Here is a 21,437-nt window from a genome sequence, read left to right as displayed (position 1 = left end):
AGTGGACTGACTTTAACCAAGCTGTCCTTTTCTATAACTGCAACATGAATTATTAAATTACAAAACTGAATGTATGTATGTCTTAAAGAGAATAGCCATACATCTGAGTCTGCTTTAATAAAGTAATTTTAATAGCAAGCTCACTTGTTTCATAGCTCTATTAACTATTATTTTTAAGTGATTAGAGAATTAAAATGTGTCACTCATTGTGATTCCCAGGTCTGTATATAGTGACACAATCTCCAAGTTTGTTCTGTTCAGTATTACTGACTTCAATATGGATGGTTTATCTAAAAAAACATTACTTTACACTTATCAGTACTGAAATTGATGTCATGCTCTGATGCCCATCCACAGATGTTAGTGAGACAGTTATTTATCATTTCAAGGTCCTGGTCAATAGAAACAGCAAAACCATTTTTTCAGTTGTCAGAATATTTGCTTATGTATCATGACTTATTAGTGGGTATTGCGGCAAAAACAAGTTAAATAACATTGGGCCAAGTACTAACCTCTGTGGTGTACAAGGCTGAATGGGTGCATTTTTCAGATAAACAGATTGACTTCTAGCCAAGGCACGATCCATGGTGATAGGTGACTATTGATTTGGAATTGACTAATGATTTATACATTAAAATGTGGGCTGCCAGGCAATCAAAAGATTTTGCTACGTCTAAAAATAGCATTCCACATTTTAAACCCATGATTATGGCCAATGTTACATGGTCATAAAATTCCACCCCATTTGTCAAATTGGAGTGACCCTTAAAAAGCTATGCTGATTGAGATCAGTTTCATCTACAATCTGGGGTTCATTTTCCATGATGTCTCATTTGAAACACTTGCCTAAAAGGGATGTTAGGCTAACTGGTCTGTTGTATAAATAGCTGTAATATTGCTCTTCTTATGAACTGAGGTAATTGTAGATCAATATGTGTGTATTTAAGAAGCAATCCAAGGGCTTGCGCAAGTATATTAATACTGAGCATGTGCAAGCCTGACTGCCATTTTGTAGTTAGCTGTTGAGCTGTAAGCATGTATGTATGCAAGTCTGTTAACTAATCTGTTCATATTTAATGATGCTGCAGTCCATCCTGATGTATTTGTATGTATTAAAGCACCTGAACAAAACCTCAAGCCTTCTTGTCATACCTGTCAGAGACGAGCGAGTAACATGTTACCAGAAGTGGCATGTCTAAAGGACATGGTGTCAGAAATGGCATGTCTAAAGGACACGGTGCCAGAAGTGGCATGTCTAAAGGACATGGTGTCAGAAATGGCATATCTAAAAGGTCATGAAGTCAGTAGAAGGATACCGAAGGGGCATGAAGTCAGAAGCAGCTTGGCAGAAATGACTTAAGGCACTTATTTAGATGCTGGTGGAATATACAGGAATGGATCATTCCCAAATGTGCATACTTCGCAAAACAGGTCAGAAACGAATTTCAGGTATTAAAACTTGCTTAGCACTATTTCTATTTGCATAGTAAGAAATGAGGCATACAGAAAGCTCTAAATAATTTTCGCATAAACAGATATGTATGATATTGATAACAATATTCACATTACTACAGAAAATGTTTGAAATAAAGTCTGAATTGCATAAAACGAATAAAATAAAGGGAAATCAGCATTTTCGCAAAGCATATGTATTTTCATATTAAGCAAAGATATTCAAGTTATCAGAAGTGTATAAAGTGTATGCATGTTTGTGCAGTGTTACAGTAAAGGTATTTTGCAAAGGTACAGCCATTACAGGACATATTTTGCAGAGTAAAGCCATTACAGAGCATATTTTGCAAAATAAAGTATTTTGAAGAGTTTATTGTGCATTTGAATGTTATTACAAGCTCACAGAACAGTTTGTTCATACATAATTCAAGGGCCATATTTTCAGTGTGTTTGTGTATACTTTGTGGGCATGGCAGATAGATTGCAAAAACCTGGTGCATTTGTGTTTGACAGTATTATTGCTGAGAACTGGAGACTGTTTGAGCAAGAGTACAACATTTTCATACAGGCTGCATTTTCTGATAAAGATGACCATACAAAGGCATTTATTCTGCTTAATTTAGCTGGGTCAACAGCTGTAGAAATGGAGTGCTCATTTGTGTATGCACCTGCTTTCTATACAGGACAGGGGGAAAACCGTCATATTGTTGTACTGGCCTAGTCAAGGGAGGACCCAAAGTGATTAAAATGTAAATTTAGAGAAATGTGTAACACCCAGACAAATGTTACAGTGGAAAGGCATTTATTTTACACAAGGGATCAAAAGCATGGTGAAACTTTTGCAGCATATATAACTGACCTGAGAAACAAAGATAAAATGTGCAGATTTGGTGACTTAAGGGATGAGTTGATAAACGACAGACTGGTGTGTGGTATTAAAGATGATGATGTGAAAATATTTTGCTTCATGACAGTAATTTAACTTTGAATAAGGCCATTGAAATTTGTCAGATATACGAGCTCACAGAAAACCACACTAACATGCTTACAAATGAGAATAGTTCTAGAAGGCACAGTGATAAAGCTTGGGTTGATAGTATGCAGCACTTTAATAACAGAAACAGGCCAAAGCACATGCCAGCAACTTTAACCCCTGCAGCACTCACTGGTAAACCCCAGAACTTTCCAGCAAATTCCAGAGTTCACACAACCTCAGTGAAGCATAAGAGTGGGTCAGCAAACTCAAAGCATGGGCCGCAATCCAGTTTTATAGCCAACTGTTGTAATTGTGGTGGAAGCCATGAATCTAAAAGGGAAAAATGTTTAGCTTTTGGTCAGTAATGCCACAAATGCAATCAATGGAATTATTTCAAAAGACTTTGTAAATCAAAAGGCCCACATTCTTTAATTAAAATTGAACATTTTAAGAAATAAGTTGATCAGTTAGGCAGTGGCAACTCTACTTTTTATGTTGATGGTGTGTCAGTGCTTCATGAAACAGTCAGTGCAGTAGATTTAAGGGCGAAGAATGAAGTATTTTGTACTGTTTGGATAAATGGCAAACCCATAGAGCTCAAAACTGATATAGGTTCCAAGTGCAATGTTATGTCTGCAGAAACATTTGCTAGAGTGTGTAAAAATTAAAGGCTTGATTTGACAAGGTGTGTGAAACTTGTTGCTTATGATGGTGAAGAAATTCAGACTGAAGGCTCAGTAGTGCTTTCAAGTTACTCTGCTGGGAGATGCTATAACCTATTATTTTATGTGTTCAAGAGGCACATGGAGTCATTATTAGGGCTCAGAGACGGTTTGAAAATGGGACTGCTTTCATTTAATAAGGAAGCCCACCATGTTAGCTTAAAAGACAACTACTCTAATTTTGCCCAGTACATTTTTTCTACCTACGCTGATCTGTTCCAAGGCAAACTTCCAGTTGTGTACTCCATGAAGTTAAACCCAGAGGTCAGTCCAGTAATCAGGCCAGCACGTAAAGTTCCAATAGCCATGCAGGACAGAGTCAAGCCGAGTTAGACAAAATGGTATGACAAGGTGTGATTTGTCCAGTTGAAACTCCAACTGAATGTGTATCTTCCATGGTGGTAGCTCATAAGAAAAGCTCAGATGACATCAGAATATGTCTTGACTCACGAGATTTGAACAAAGCATTTAAAAGACCTCATCATCCAATGCGTGCAGTCGAAGAAGTCACGGCCTTGATGCCAAATGCCACTATTTTTTCTGTCTTAGATGCAGAGTTCATTTTGGAAAATTCATCTTGACAAAAAAAAATCATCATTGCTCACTACATTCAGTAGTCCATTTGGTAGGTACAGATTTTTGAGAATGCCATTTGGAATAAATTCTGCAAGTGAAGTCGTTCAATGCGCAATGGAGCAAATTTTTTCTGGGTATCTTTGTGTTATTATAGTAGACAATATACTAGTAGGAGGTCGTGAAGAAACAGAGCATGACAGAAACATTCTAGAAAGGGCAGGTCAAGTGAATCTTAAGCTTAAGCGACACAAATGCTAATTCAGACTACAAGAAGTTACTTATGTTGGTCATTTATTTACAAGTACAGGCTTACGACCAGTCCCTTCAAAACAAATAGCCATTCTTGAGATGCCAGCTCCAGACAATGTTCTAACCCTGCAACGTTTTCTTGGCAGGGTCAACTACCTGGGCAGGTTCATTCTAGACTTCAGCCAACTTTCAGCACCACTCAGAAAGCTGACAAGTAAAGATGTATCCTGACATCACGAAAGAGAATTTGATGTCCTGAAACAGAGAATTGCAAGTCTACCTACCCTCAGATACTATGATGTTCACAAACCAGTTACACTTTCCTGTGATGCTTCGAAATTTGGTCTTAGTGCAGTCTTTCTACAAGAGGATCAACTTGTTGCCTATGCATCGAGAACTCTTAGCCAAACTGAGATGCAGTATGCCCAGATTGAGAAAGAGCTTTTGGCAATTGTGTTTGCATGTTACAAGTTCCATCATTATGTTTATAGTAGACCTATACAGATTGAAACAGACCACCAATCATTAGTAACTAGAGAAAGCCAATGCATTCAGCTCCAGCCAGACTGCAACGTATGATGCTGAGATTGCAAAAGTATACTTTCAATCTTGTCTACAAGAAAGGCAAACTTCTTATCTTGCTGATACATTATCCAGGTCACCCAGAATCACTACAGAACAGCATGAGAATAAGAACCTTGATTTTGAAGTCATGGAAGTGAGAAATTTTTCTTCCACATGCCTTGATGAGCTGAGAGATCACACAGCCACAGATTCAGTTTTACAAAGGCTCAACCACTTTATCAATCAAGGATGGCTGTCAAAGCAATCTAGTTTACCTCAAGAAGTGGCACCTTATTTTCCAAACAGAGATGAGATTTTGTCTGACAAAGATATCATTATGAAAGGTCCGAAAGTAATTGTTTCAAAGTCCGTGCAACCAGAGTACATTACTGTTTTGCATTGTGGTCACCCAGGAACCAAATCTACCAAAAGAAGGACAAGAGGACTAGTATTTTGGCCTTCTGTGTTACAAGACATTGAGAGAGCACTTTCATCTTGTGCTGTGTGTAATAGTGAAAGCCACATTAACAGAAGGAACCACTTCAGCTTAACCAGATTCCAGAACTACCTTGGTCGACAGTAGCCACTGATATCTCCAAGTGGAATGGTCAGCATTATTTGGTGTTAGTAGACTCTTACTCCAGTTGGTTCAAGTTTGACTTACTTCCAAACCTAGCATCCAGTACTGTCATTACTAAGATGAAGTGTCATTTTGCAGTTCATAGTAGTCTGCACAAAGTTATTTCTGACCATGGCATGCAGTTTACAATTTAACAGTTCAAACGTTTTGCTGAAGAATGGGACTTTACTCATGTCACAAGTAGTCCAGAGTACCCGCAGTCAAATGGTTTAGCAGAATGTGCAGTTCAAAATGCAAAACAGTTACTTGAGAAGTCAAAATGAGATAATAGTGATGTTTTCCTGAATATCTTGAATCTCAGAAATGTTCCTTGTGATAAGCATCTTGGTTCACTCGCTCAGAGACATCTGTTGAGACAAACCAGTACCACATTACCAGTCAGTAGTCAATTGTTGATTCCATGTATCAAGAACAACAGATCAATGAAAGCCAATCTGCTGAAGAAGCACCTAACACAGAAGTCCTACTATGATAAGACCAGCAAACCACTCAATCCATTATGAGAGGGAGAAGTGTTAAGGATGTAAATGTCCAGAGGTTATGATCGGATTGGTGTCATGAAGAATATTGGTCCAGAGCCAAGATCGTACATTGTGGAACCAGAAGGAGCAACTTTTAGGTGGAATCGCAAACATTTGAAACTGGTGTCTGAGTCTATACCACAGCAGATAGCCTATGAGAAAGACTCTTTATCTCAGAGTGAGTTGCCCGGTGTTCCAATTCCTGAGAAAGTTCCAGAAGACATTTCCGTTCCTGTAATGAATCCAGAAGTTCTTGATATGAGTTGTGCACCTCAGACTGTCCCTGTTGCTAAATTTGTTCCTAACTGCTATGTTAAGAGATATGGTCGAGTCTCTAAACCCTGTAGCAGATATCAAACAACATGGACATGAACATTGTGTTTTGTTTCCAATGTATATAGTAATGAATGTCTAGCTCTAACATTGTTTTGTATAAAGAGCAATCTCTTTAAGAGGGAGGATGTAGATCAATAAGTGTGTATATACCTTTAAGAAGCAATCCAAGGGCTTGCACAAGTGTATAAATACTGAGCACGTGTGAGCCTCATAGCTGGCCTTAGGCATAGGCCAACTAGGTGGCCACCTAGGGTGCCGCTCTAGCAGGGGCGCTTTTCCAATATTTATTTGATGTAGGTAGACCAGGATAGGGGCACCAGGTGGTGTGGTGTGGGGACGCCGTGGAGCCCTTTTTCCTAGGGCACCAGTTGACCTAAGGACAATCCTGGTGAGCCTGACTGCCATTTTGTAGTTAGCTGTTGAGATGTAAGCATGTATGTATGTAAGCTCTGTCTGTTAACTAGTTTGCTCGTATTTAATGATGCTGCAGTCCATCCTGATGTGTTTGTATGTATTAAAGCACCTGAACAAAACCTCAAGCCTTCTTGTCATACCTGTTAGAGATGACTGAGAACAGTAATTACTGATTTCTAACATGAGTCAGGTACCTTTCCCAAGCTTAGTAAATTGTTAAACATAGGAAACTAGGATGGGCCTAATCAATTTCTAAGGTTAACAGTTATAATTGCTGATACAGGATCTTTGCCCGTGGAATCTGGTTTGATCCTTCTTAGTGCCTTGTCAATTGACTGTATGTTTATGAGATGGCATGGGTCCTGGGATACTCAGGGTCATGGTGCTTCAGGGCTGTAATGTTCTTTAATTCCCCAGTGTTAAGAGAGTGTATGTTAAATGTATCTGTCATTTGTTTTGGCTTAGTTATAGATGAACCGCATAGTGTTATTGATGACACTAGATTTTTTTAATTTCCTCTGTGAGTTAATATAGCTGTAATAATCATTTATATTTGCTTAGCCTACGAGTCTGTTTTCATATTTCACTGTTTTGACAATGTTTACATTTGAATTCCTGTGAGACTTTATAAAGTTTGCCCTTAAGTCTTTGAGTCAGATGTTTCCTTTAAAGGTTATACATACTCTGGTTTACTTCATAGCTAGTTTGCTTTGCATTTCTTCGTACTGCATATATTACTGACATGCTTTTGGTCACTCCTGCATCCCTGCAGGGTCCCTTTTCATCATTTCTACCCTCTTCTCTGCTAGTTCATTGCAGAACTTTATATTATCTGCATTAATACAGCTGCATTTGCTTAAATGGACTCAAGCTAAAAATCTCAAGTTAAATTAGGCACATGTAACTGGAAAATGTGTTGAAAATATATTTTTATGGGAGTGGATGCCCCCCCATTTCAGTACTATTATAATCAATTAATGGATTGCTTTACATTACATAACCCTCAAAGTCAAAATTACATTTTTTGATTAAATGACATAGTAGTACAATTCGGATAAAATGTCCCCTGATCAAATCATATATTATACTTTTCCTTTGAGATTTTCTGTGTTGTCACTTATAAAGATATTAAAAAGGACTGGACTAAGTATTAATGTTTGTATATCAGCAACCAGTGACACTGTTATATAACTGGACTTCATTTAATGCTATTTTCTGTCTCAGACAATATTTTACTCATCTTATAACCCTTGGCTCCAGGTCAGTGCTATTTAGTTGCACAATAATTTTTTTGTAGCCAAATGCTAAAGTGCAAGGAGATCAGATCCATGACCCTCCTTGATCTACTCTGATTAATTTTGTCAAAAGACTAAACTGTAACATTTATTTGACACTATTTCCCTGCTAAAAATCAGTACTGATCCTGGTTCTTAGTTCAAATGGTCTCTTAATTCTCTATAACTCTGTGCCAGAAATATTCTATGATTCATATTAACAGGAAGTTCAAAGTGATATGTTGGTAGTTCCCACCCTCTCTTGCATCAACTTATTTTAAATGAAAATTACGTTTTCACTTTTCCTGTTTTCAGGTAACCTGCTCTCCTCAAAAAATTAAAAAAAAAACACTATTGGTCTTAGTAATTATTCCATTCCATTCTCTAAGAATTCTGCCATGTATTCCGTCAGCCCTCATTGCTTGTCCTCTGCATCTTTAATTGTTGGATTTTTGCACCAATTCCTCCTTCTTTCAAGGGCATGGAATCTAACCCCCGGGTACTGTTGATGGCTAAGTTAGGTGTCACAACTATTTTCTTGTTGGTATTTCTTTAGCTGCAGCTGAAGGCTGTATTTTCATAATCTTACAAATAGCCCCAAATCAGGAAATAAACAGTTATCTTTTTATTCGTTTACCTATTAAAACAAAAAAGAACACAAATACAGAAATTCTTTATATTCTTAAATCATTTCTAAGTGACAGAACAGAAAACTTACTTGGCCTTCTATGACTTGATCTGCCATTTCCTCAGTCTTCTGTACACCTTCAGCACTCTATAGAAACAAAACATTGCTGTAAGGCAACCATAGTGGTCAAAGCACAGCTGCATAAAACAGGGCAGTAGACTATAGCAATAAATATTGTGGTACTTGTGACTGTGAGGTAAACATGGCTAGATAAAGGTGAAGGAGTCAGAAAAGCATGCTAAAGAACACTGCTGCCCTTAAAAAATATGGTGTGCAAGGACAGATTGAGAAGGAAATTTTATAGAAACTGGAAATGAGCCAGTCTTATTATAGGCTTATAAATATACCCTCCCTCCCTCCATCCATCCATTGGGCCATGTATCTTATATGCTGTTTAACCAATTTAGAGCAGCCTGATGGTGGAGACCATTCTGTGACACAATGGCACAAGGTAAATCCCAGACAGGGCATCAGTCTATAGCAAAGCATACACACTCTCACATATTTTTTTTCTTTAAATCCTGTTTTACAGCATTTAGCTTTCAGAACTAGGAATAGTCATTCATTTTGTAATCAAAGAACAAAACAATTACAGGGTCTGTTAAACATGACTGCTATACATTCCATATTTTATGTATAATTGCTATATTTCAGAGCAGAATGCAGTTGCAAACTTCATATGCCTTTTTTTACTTGCATAGGAAAAGATCACACATTCTCAAATCTTTTTCATGCCACTGTGAAAGCAGACATTGCAGATTCAGTCACATACTTTTAGTTTACCTGCTATTTACGAGGCTTAATTCTACAATCTGACTATGAAGACAGTGGTAGATTTATTCTCAAACATAATATCAAATGTTCTGTTCTGTGGGTGTCACAGGGCATATGAGACATTACGTGTCTTCTTAAGTTCTGTGGCTTATATATGCTAAAATGTCAATATTTTTTAATTGTTGACTTAAGCATTAAAAAGCCTGGGAACTGAATGGAGGTGACAAAGAGTGATGTCATCTGAGCTAACCCAGCAGTAATGTTGATTATTACTTTAAGAACTCTCAGAGAAAGTCTGGGTATTTTGTATCTTGTCTTGGACCTAGAAACATCCATTCAGCACTTCTGCCTGTGTGTTGCTCTGTAAGTAAGATTTAGGCATAGTATTTCATTTAGAGATAGATAGGAATATAATAAAGATTAGTTTAGATGTTTTCTGTATTCATCTGAGACTGTCCTGCAATTTGCGTCTTTCGGCTTTTCCCGGTTAGGGGTCGCCACAGCGGAACTCCGGTCCGCTAATGATTGGCAGTTGATTTTTACATACTGGCTTGCCAGGCCTGATGCACAACCTTCAATGAAGGTACGCCCTTTCATGCATGTCTCCATGCAGAAGATGCTCTAGCTGAGAATCAAACCGGACAGCGTCTTACTGTGAGGCGACAATGCTACCGCAGCACTGTCCTGCAATGTTGTTTTATAATATTTCCTGTGATTCTGAACTCTGTAGTTACTGTGTTGTTTGAGCATTATCTTGTTCTTTTGTTATTTATTATTAAATATGTTTAAACCTTCTAATTGTGGATGGTTTGTTTAGAGATATTTAAGCTCTTAGAGTACTTGCATATGTATTTGGTGACACTGTACAGGCCACTCCTAAATAGCCTTGAAAGTCTTGGTCACACTTACCATTTGGATAATAGTAACATTACACAATAGGATTGGTCACCCTTTGTAAGGGCCTTTATAGTGGCTGATAAGTAGTGGCTGGTGGCAGCTGGTACTACCTATAGTCTGGGCAGAAGGGGGCATAGCTAATAAACCTGTGCCAGCTTTTCCCAGGTGTGAGTTTGTGTTTGTGTATAAATCAAATCTCAAAGTGTGTGTGTGTCAGGTACTTGGGCAGGGACACAAAGCACTAGATGGAAAGAGAGGGTGCTGGAGGTTTTGGCTTGGCCACTCAGGTGAGCTCTCGACCCTATAGCTGTGCCAATGGGGAGTCATATTGGGGATGAGGAGAAAGCTGGAGAAACCAGCCCCAGACTGACTGTGATCTCTGTGTGCTCTTAAGGGAAATTGTACTTTACTGTGTGTGTACCTGTCATCCTCCCATTGTGTACATCCCTCGCTGTTGCCAGTGGTGAGGATTGAGGCTCTTTGATTACTGGGCCAGTGCAGGGGCATCACAACTGCCAAAAAAGCAATTACTAGAAAATGGAAATCAAAATAAAAAACAAACTATGCTAGAAATAGTGAATATAGTAACATAGATAAATAGCACAACTGGACTTGAGCTCTTTAGAAAAGGGTAGGAGCAAACTACATAGGAAAAAAAATGGAAATTGTGGGAAAATACATACAGGGGAGGAATGAGGTTTAAAAGAAGGCAGGACTTAAATGAGCTATGTAATGTTTGACTGAAAAATGATTGGGTAGATTATAGATGATGTATAATGTTTGCAACTGGGAATGTGTTAATATGGTTTGTGATGTAAATTGCTTGCAACTAGGATTGTGTTGGTGTGGTTTGTTTTCATTTATATAAATGTATGATTGCCTATGTCATAAGTGATGGTTTAATAAAGATGTTTCTTGTTTAAAAAAAGGGCCAGGAATTTAATAATTTATGTAATGTTGCTTAGGTTATATGATATATAGCAATATATGTGAAGTATAATGTTTGTAAATGTGAACTTGTTAATACAGTTTGATTACTTTTATGTAAATGTAAACTTGCCTATGTCACAAGTTATAATTCAGTAAAGGTGCTTAATAAAAAAATGTAGAGGTAGGATGAGACAAGAGGTAAGAGGATGTGGCATGCTGATATGTTATATGAGGGTGTTTCTGTTAAGGCTTTAACCCTGTGCATGGTGTCTGACATGAGCACAAATATCATTGAAGGTCACCCTACACTCTCCCCTTTCATATATTTTGAGTGCTTTAACCAACACACTGTGAAAGCTATTTTCACTGGTTAGGAATTGCCCAGCCCATGCCGTGATCCTGGCCCAGGATTGGTGAGCTCACACTGGGTGCTTACATCCACCCTCCCCTGCCTGGCTCTTTTAGCACCTGAGCCACTACAGTAGAGAGTTGATTATCCAAATGTCAGTTATCTGAATGCAGCCTTCCAAAGTTTTCGGGTAGGAAAAATCATAAAGTTTGAATACATTAAAGTTATACGTATTCACTTGTGTGTGCGTTTTTTTAGCTTGTAGCCCACTCGTGTGTGAAAAATATTCTTTATTGCCCACTGGAATTGCTGAATGGTTGAAAAGTTTATTCCCTGCATGCAGAAAAAAAAACAAGATTTTAGAAGTTTTTTATCCAGTTCAATGTATGTTTGATTATCTGAACTACCCTACTCCCAATTAGTTTGGATAATCAACTCTCTATTGTATTTGAAATCAAGTTTTATGAGTTGTACTCAGGGCTTTATGCATCTGTGCCAAAGACCCCTGCTGACATCTGCCATATAATTGAACAGAATCTGTCAGATGTTATCGGTATTACAAGTGTTTGGTTCTGGTTTCTTATGGCTTAAGTGAACCGAGTCTAAGATCCCCGGTGTCAGATTAAGGAATTATCTTTTGTTTATAAATGAAATATTCCACTTTCTTACAGGTTTTGCGAATATGGAGCTGTACAGTTAAGTTGTGTGAGCTGCAGATGGTGCTGGTGGGTAAAATAAATAAACAAACTGTTGCATATCTGGTAGTGCTAGAGACCTTATGTTAGATCAGCCAGACAGCAAAAATAGACAAAGTGACAAACAGCAGCCTGAGTAAACAAGGCAGCACTTTAATTGGAAAGCACAAAATGAAGTCAGACATTAGGAGATTAATGATTTATCACTACATGGCTAATCTGTAGTGAAGAAAATGATTCAAAATGTAAACTGAGCATCAGTAGTTTTAACATCTCTGCTCATAAAACACTTTAGACGTGTACTATAAATGACTTTTTCCTAAAGACTAATATAATGGTGCCCTCAGCTGGAATCTTGTATGTACTGCAGGCTTAATGCTGGTTCTTTCCAAATATGACTTATGAAGGACTTCATTCATTTTAGTATGTATGTATTTATTTCAGTCTGTTAATGTGGATGGTCCGATTGGGCTATGCAAGACCTCTTTTTAGCAGAGTCTCAAGGAGTAAAGCTCTTACACTGATGCCTGTAATACAGATGTACTTGGTTACCTTTTTAAGTTTGGTCCAGGTGACTGTAGGAGCAGGGTCTCCAGAAATTGGCACATCCAGTCTCAGCTTGTTCCCAGCTACAATGGTAATGGTATCAGGACCTTTGCTCTTGCAATCAAGATTGATCTTTGGAGGTTCTGTAAAAATACACAAAAGTTGTGGAATCATAAAGTGCATCAAAGGAATGTGTTTTGTGACCAAGAAATGTGTTTATGTGAATAACTTAGAAAAAGGTCTGCTTATTGCTTTAAGTAAACACTTCTGTGATGAAGCATGAATGAAATGCTAGGATATGAACACAAAACCCTTTCAATTACAAATTTCATTTTGGTAATATCATAAGATTGTAAAAGTCAGCTTCAAGTAGCATCACGGGAGATTTAAAGTTCCTCCACTCACTATAACATTATAATATTTTGTACAAGAACACAAGCTGTGATAACTGTCCTATCAGTGTTACCTAAATCACAGAGGTCTCAAGTAGAACAAAATCCATTACCCACAAATTGCTTTATTTGTATTTAGTTTTATTTTACAAATTTAAAAACTGGACCACAAAATATTATTTGCAGTTGCAACCTAATCACAATAAAAGACAAAAATTTATGTCACTGAACATGTAAAAGCAGAATGAAGATTGTGCTGTAAAAGATAACAGTATAATAGTAAATATATACATCGCTCCATTAGATGTCTAGTCTGTATCCTGAACTTTGTTAGACAAATCTGGTTAAGACAAATAAATCAAAAGAAAAAGCTACACTATGCAATACCTGTTGAATGTGTGTTTTTCCTCTTTACTTTGAAATAGCTACTTTAGCTTATCCTGGAAAAATAACATAACATTGTCATTCCCACAATAAAAGGAAAACATTTTATATTTTGGGACATACAATGGAGGAGACAGCTTTGGAAATATGTGCTGATGTGGGTCTAATACAGTTGGTCAAAATTTTAAATTGAAGATATGCATATGGTCAAGACCATATGATCAACAGTTTAAAATATTGAAAACCAACTAGGAAGAAGAAACAGAGCTTCATGAGATTGTAATACAGTGAGAATTGGGTAATGTGCCCTTTTCCCACAGTGTGCGATTTTGGAGTTAGTATATATAATTAGCAGGGTTGTGGGAGGTGCCTCCCCCCACAGCTAAAATGCTGTTTCTTCTTACCTAGTTGGTTTTTGATATTTTAAATTATTGATCATATGCTGTGGATCATATGGGTTTCAACAATTTAAAATTTCGACCAACTGAAATTGATCCGCTAATGCATGATGGGGAATGCTAAGTCATTTTAAAGCTGTTACAATAAACCTCACGTTTTTTGAAACTGGTTGCAATATGAGAGTTCTGTGGATAGATCTGCAAAGTAGAAACAATTCTCGACAGTGTGATCATTATCAAAGAATTAACACATGCACAGGGAATTTGTGAGGTGCAGTGCTGCAGGTGGAGGGCCTTGCCACCTCTGGAAGGGGATTAATTCCCTAATAACACCTACCCTGGTGAGCATTATAACTCTTAGAGAATGGGATATCTGTTAAATTTTTCAGTATTATTATTTTTTTTTATTACCATACACTTTTAAAAAAAAGAATTTTAATGTATTATTATTTATTGACATTTGATTACCAGTAAAGTCCAACTGGGTAGAAACCCATTTTCAGAGGAGGCCCAGTGAGGAAAGCTCCAAATTATTACAAAACATTTTAAGAACAATAATTTTACAGTCATCAAAAATAAAACAAAAACATCTGCAGTTTAAATAATTATAAAAATTAGACATAATATTAAGAATCGATACAAGTTAAATGTCAATCATTTAATATTTAGAGAAATCTTTGACAGTTTGTAGAGAAATTAAAGGTAGGTTAGTATAATACCAACAGGAATTGCAATATGAAGTGAAGGGAAAGTAAATTTAGAGAGAAAGTCAGGGAAGAGAATGTGATAACAGTATGGAAATAAGTAAAGAAGGGAGATTTGGGAGGTATAAGGAATGATAAGGTACTTGTTTACATTTACAGATATAGTTTATCCTGGTTTTAAGCAACAACAGAGACAGATTTTAACTAGTAAGTCTTTCATAGTGGTTTTGAAAGATGGGAAGGAGAATATAGACCTGATGGATACAGGTAAGGTAATCCAGGCCTTAGCAACCTTGTACGAGTGCTGACAATACCCAGCAGATTTGCTAGGTTTGTAGACAGGCAGGAGTTTTTGGTTACTGGATCCCAGTCACTGACTGGGAACATAGTTGTGTGGAATGTTTTTTAGTGCTGGTCAGGCAGATGGATGCTGGATAATTTTACAGCTGGTAAGACGCTGTGTATATGTTAGTTGATGTAGCAGTTCTAACCAATTTAGGCTTTTCGGTGTTATACAGTGATAGGTTCTGAAAGGGGTATGTGCTGCAAATTAAGCAATTTTGTTATAGCATCGTTCAAGTTTTAATTATTGTGAAGCCTGGAGGTTAGTAAGCATGGCAGCACCATAAAACAGTGTGGCGGAGATAAGTAGTGGCAAGTGTAGTTATAGTTGTATCAGTGAAAAGGATTTTGGCTCTGTAAAGGATCCCTAGTTTTTGATGAGTTTTTCTTATGCAATTTTGTATATGCAGGTCGAATCTAAGATTATCATCTACTATCACGCCTAATAGTTTACTATGAAAAATGGCTTCAATGGTTGTATTAGCAGCAGAGAGGATTTTACATTTTGTTTTTTTTCATGGGAGAGAGAAATTTTAATGTAAAATAGTTCCTTCATCATAGATTTTCTGTAGTGTATGTAAATATCGTTGGAGGAAGTATTTTGATCAAAAATACCAAATTATGCACAGATTTAATGTTTACACACCAGAGCTGTAGCTGGATCACCTAGCTCAATGTGCTTGTTCCTGATATAGACCCTCCACCCCTTAGTCTCTTCTTCTCTCACTCATGCTGTATTTCTCTGTGTCTCATGAACTGGTGTACTTATACGCATGAACACACACAGATAAAAAAACACACACACACACACACTTTACTTTGTTTTTTTAATTTACTTTTTTAAAAATGTTATGCTTGCTAAGCTCCCAAGTGGGTTTAATGAGAGTGAATAATGGTAGCATTTTTTTCTGTCGTAATATGTTACCATAAAGCAGCATTCTTGTTTTACTGGACATTACCTGTACATTAACACCCTGCTGGAGAACATTGTTTCACTAGTTTGGGTGAAGGTGTGCAATTCCCTCATTCTCTAAGATCAGTTAATAAGCTTGTAATTAATACAAGATACCAAGTAGAAGTTTCAATCAAATGTTTATTGAGAGATGAACTTCTTTGTGAAAAATTAGGCCCTGGTATCCTCTTCAGGGTTACTCAGTAAGGAATCTACAGATCCTATTACGAGCTGACTGCATTCTTTTTAAATTATTTATTGGGGTTACATAACATATTCAAGTGCAGGAATTAAAACTCCTTTACCCAGAGTCTCTGTTGCCTTTCTAGTTAAATGATTTACTATTCAGGTGACAATGAGTGTATCTTATTTATTGGACTGTTTAGATGATGTAAAAAGGATCCACTGTTGGACTGACATGAAAAGATCAGTGCTGGTTTGTAGAACTGCATGCCTGAATCAGCAAGGTAGTCGATTCCACAGGCCAGGAGCAGTATAGGCAAATGAATGCCTACCTGAAGTCTCAATAAAGGTATTGGAAACAGCATCCTGTCGCCTGATGATTTTAGAAGCCTCACTTCAAACTAGGCAACATGAACAGCTGCAAACTATATAACCCAAACTGTGTAGGGCATAGATGTTAAACAAGGATCTTAAACAAAGACCTGACAGTGCATGTAAGCCATTGCAGAGCCCATAGATTAGGAGTAATATGACCAGAGTGAGAGGCCTGCATCACACACCTGGGCATGGAATGCTGCACTCTGCATAGGTGCTAGGTCTCCATCCATTAGACCTATGTACATGGCATTACAGTTATCAAAGTGCAGGGGCAGGAGTGTGGAAATTGCCATTTTAACGTCTGATGAGGGAATATGATTCTTGAGGTGTTATATTTCCAATGTAAATAATATGCCTTAATGACAGCTTTTCAAATTGAATATGATGTCTTGATAACAGCTGACACACGATCCTTCAGTTACAACCTGTCATCAGGCATCACACCAAGATCACACACACAGAAGATGCAGACTCCAGCCAATTCCACCTGTCTAAAACAAGGCTAGAAAGGAATGGGGTCTGTAATGAATGGACAATGACATGTGCAAACATCACATCTGTATTTGACAGGTTGAGTTTTAAGTCTACTAGGTGACACCAGTGTTGGATGGAATCTAAACACTCTTCAAAGGTAGTCATCTGTTACAGACTCCTGAGAAAAGGGGAGTCATAGATGAATATCATCAGCAAAGCACTGGCACCAGATACCTTTGTCTTAAATGACCTTCTGAAGCTGCAGCATGTATACAACACAAACGGCAGTGTAGCCAAGGATGAGGAACTCCACAGGTCAGTAGGCAGTTGCCAGAGGAATTTACGCCAGGAATTACTCACTGAGTTTGACCCATAATGTACAAGGCACATCAAATGAGTAAAGCAGAAAAAAAACATTATAAGCTCAAAAGAAGTTAGGTTATATATCACTCAAAAGCTGTAGCAGAGAGGGAGAAAGAAAGATTAAGACGGAATATAATAATTGATCTCTGATCATACATAAGTCATTCTGCAAAGTCTTGTTTTAACTTAGTTGTTCACCATGGTACTGGCCTTCCCTAAACTGTACAAAAGAAAGATGTTAAAATATTATGGGTTGTTTTGCAAGTATCCTGTGTAGTCACACAAGACTAGTCATTGTCTGCTACAAATGTGATGAAGTAAAATGAAGAAAACCATGACCACCACTGCTTATCATTTAATAAACAACAAATAAAGCTAGAATTAATTCTACAAGGCTTAAAACATGACAAATGAAACAAAAATTGGTACGCACTTTCACATGATTTTTGCACCACTTTATCAGACCAAGGATAACAATGTTCAAAGTTATAAATACAGAAATCTAGCCAATGAAAGTTAGACACAATCAACAAATAAACCAACAATGGCAGGAGAATCTGAATATACATACTCATAAAAAACTGAAAGGCTCTTTTGAGGCAATCAAATAAATTGAAAAGCTCTTTCAAGCCAATCAAATAAATACAGGAAGTTCTACAGCTCTAATGCTGAGCCATTAAGTACAAGAGTATATGAATATACATATTTATGAGAACAAACTGGAAGGCACTGATCGAGCCAATCAAATACTTACAAAAAGCTCTACAGCTCTAATACCTAACCAATGAAAAGAGAGTACAATACACTGCTACTGCTCATGTTGGTATGAAAAACAACGTTTAAGAGCACTTGCAGCAAATCTACCTAAACCAATCCAGTTTGTATATTGAGAATACTCTCTACCTATCAAAAACTACACTCACTTCGTTAAAAAAATCCACCAATCAAATAACATTGAAAATAAATAAATATGAGATGTATGAATATATGAGTATACTCATATATCCAGATTGGAAGCCTCTAGTCGAGTCACTCAAATACAAACAGAAAGGTCTACAACTCTGAAACTTAATGAAAAAGAATAAAATCCACTACTGCTGTGCATGCTGCCTAGATCAGCTGATGTAAAAACAAAGTTTGTAAGCACTTGCAGCAAATCTATCTAAAACAATCCAATCAGTATACTAAAATGTTCTCAGCTACTTCCTTCAAAAAATTACCCAATCGAATAATGTAAAAACTAAATGAACATGAGATATATAGGGTATATGTTAAAAGTTTGAAGAGATGTTACATCGAACGCCTCTTCACTGACATGTAAACACCGACTGCACTAAACCGCGAATGTTCAAAACAGTGATTTCTTTCCCTGAGAAAGAAATCGCTTGCACCAAAAACACATACACACAATTGTAAACATAATTAAGTGGGGGGGCTTCACCCCCAAACCCCCCAATGTGGGGCACTGTGCCCTCCACACCTCCCCTAACTAAATATACCAACTCTGAGATCGTACTACAGTGGGGTAAAGGGCACTGTCACGGCTCAGGCCAAGCAATTGTTTTCCCTGGGAAAAAAATCCTTGACCAGAGCCTTCACTATTTTCAGATTTCGGTCTATATGTGTTGGCGAAACGGCATTCGCTGTAATGCCATTTTGCTGATCTAATATAGAACCGATATATACTCTTAAGCAAGACAAATCCTAGCAATTAAATCTAATGTAAGCAGTATACTAAATGAATCTAAATGAAAATGTACCAAGTGTACCTCATCACTCTTCAGTGAGGCATATTATAAGTGACTAAAACAAAAAAATTATAGATATATATATATATATATATATATATATATATATATATATATATATATATATATATAGTGAGTAAACGCTCTAATAATCTCAGTAGTATGCCCACTAACATTTCTTCCTCATCACAGATCCATTAATGAGGATGTGGCTGTGACTTTAACACAGGCTTGAGGGAAATACGATCATTCAGCCTAGGAAATTTATCTGCTTTCAGATCAATTATCCATCTTAACTCATTTCTCTCAGTTCTATTCGAGACATCTTTCATTAACTCTAATAGTAAAAATGGAAAGTAATGGTTAGTACCACATTCTATCACATGTTTTGTTAGGGCAATATTTGCCTTACCATGTCTGTTGTCACTATTACGTTCTAAGGTTTTATCTTTGAACATACAATTGGGTTTTCCAATATAAAACACATTACAACAAACACAGGCTACATAATAAACAAATCCTTACTTCTGTAGTCTGCATAGAAACTAAGGTCAAATCTTCATCCTGCATAGTTAAAAATAAAGGGTGTATTCATTTTAATAAATTTACAATCACTACAAGGCAGGAGAAAGTTCCTATGCACTCAGATCTCAAAAAAGTATTGGAAGTCTGTCTCTTGCAACACAGCTGCCGTTTAAGTGATAGGTTATTTCTAAAACAAAATTTAGGTGCATTGCTTACCACACTCTTATCTTTCTCATCAACTAAAAGCAAAGGCAAATTTTTCTTAATTATATCACAAAGCATGCTGACATCACTTGAATAGGTAAATAAAACACTGGGATGTCTCTGCTGTGGAGATTTCTCTACCCTATCCCTCAAAAGTTCACTGCATTTCAAAAATGTTCTACATAATGTCTCTCTCTTGGACCATGCTTTAGAAGCAGAATTATCCACCTATTTTCTAGAGTAGCCTCTCGCTAAGAAATATAATTTCATGGCCTCAAAGGGTTCTTCTAGTCTGGCATCATTATTATAAAGACACATCACCCTTTAAAACTTATTGCTGATGACATTTCTTGATATATGCCTAGAATGCATGCTACTTTTATGTAAGCAAACATTCTTCTTACTTGGCTTCTTATAAAGGCTAGTGCCTATGCAACCTAAGTGGCCTCTGTCAACATTTATGTCTAACAAATCTGTACTCTTATATGAAAACTTTTAACCAAATTTAAGATATGTAGTACTGTGCATAAAACAAAAAAAACTCTTCAAGTTTACTCACAGTGTTATTTCAAATGAGGAAAATGTCACCAACAAAGCATTTATAGTATATAATATCTTTCACAAATAAAGTCACCTTAAGGATGAACTCAGGTTCCCAGTAGGCTAGTGCCAAGTTGGCATAGTTGTTGGCACAAGCCGTACCCATGGCTTCTCTGACCTGCTTTAGTTATGAATCAGACTCAAAAATGAAACCATTGTTTTCAAGAATTAATTCAAGTAACATACAGATAAGTTCTAGTTTAGAGGTAGAAAAGTCACTATGTGCTGTCAAAAAAGATCTAAAGTTATCTATGCCTTCTGTGTTAGGAATGACATTAAAAAAAAAGAGGTAATGTCTAAGGTGACAATCAAACACTTATCATTAAAGTCAACTGCCTTTGAACACTCAAATAAGTCCTTTAAAAAGTTCTTTGTGTTTTTTAAAACTGTCTGAACATTGTCCAGTATTGGTCTTAAGGATTTTTCAACATAAATAGACAGCGACTCAGTTAGCCACCCTCGACTTGACAATATCAGGTGCATAAGTGGATCAAAAAGATTCTTGTGTACCTTTCGTAAGCTATAGAGAATCGATACCACATGATATTCTACTGTAAAGTAGTCAAACAGCTCTCTAGAAATCATCCCAGTCATAAGCATGTCATGCTCAAAAAAGTGAACTTTATCAATCAAAGCATTCAGCTGATGTTTAAAGAGATGCAAGTAGGTCATTTCATCTTTCAGCATATCATGCATTTTCCCAGTGTATTGCTGTCTGTCAATAATTATGATCCCTCCTCTTTGTCTGCTGGATGAAATCTATGTTAGAGTTATCTCCGAGCTTGCTCAAGGCTCTAGTTTCATCATGGGTCAAATTTACAAACGACTGTTTGTGGTTTTGAGACAGGGTTTATCTCATTTGCTCTTCACATAAACCCACAGAACTCTCTAGAGATGGGGGAAAAGGTGAAACAAAGCTACTCAGTTTCCTGGAATTGTTAACTAATGGTTCATCTTGTGGAAACAACAGTTTCAAAGAGACACTCCTTGCAAAAGGTCTGAGATCTGTTAAAGCTGCTGATAAATCAATGTGTTTAGCTGTAATAAATGAAAGTCCCTTATTAAGTAATTTCAGTTGTTCTTCTGTTAGAACTTGTGAGGATATATTAAAAACTAAATATTTATGTTCTTGCTTCTCATGACCATTCCTGTCTCCTTTTCAGTTTAGAGTTGGTGCTGTACATGCC

At 36.9% G+C, this 21,437-nt stretch overlaps 1 protein-coding gene across 3 annotated transcripts in view; it reads right to left on the bottom strand.

Moving 5' to 3' along the window:
- MYBPC3 (myosin binding protein C3) overlaps positions 1–21,437 on the bottom strand; it is a 627,853-nt gene that overhangs the window by 277,833 nt on the left and 328,583 nt on the right. For all 3 annotated transcript variants that reach the window (XM_044082825.1, XM_044082823.1, XM_044082824.1), the window contains 2 exons: positions 12,610–12,746; positions 8,443–8,499 (listed from right to left, as the gene is read on the bottom strand). In XM_044082825.1, coding sequence (XP_043938760.1) covers positions 8,443–8,499; positions 12,610–12,746 — 194 coding nt within the window. The remainder of the gene's footprint in view (positions 1–8,442; positions 8,500–12,609; positions 12,747–21,437) is intronic.

The sequence above is a fragment of the Protopterus annectens genome, chromosome 9.part0, assembly GCF_019279795.1.
Source record: "Protopterus annectens isolate FY-2018-M chromosome 9.part0, PAN1.0, whole genome shotgun sequence".
NCBI classification, from domain to species: Eukaryota; Metazoa; Chordata; order Ceratodontiformes; family Protopteridae; genus Protopterus; species Protopterus annectens.
The sequence above is the reverse complement of the archived record's forward strand: the minus strand, read 5'-3'. Positions and strand labels throughout refer to the sequence as shown.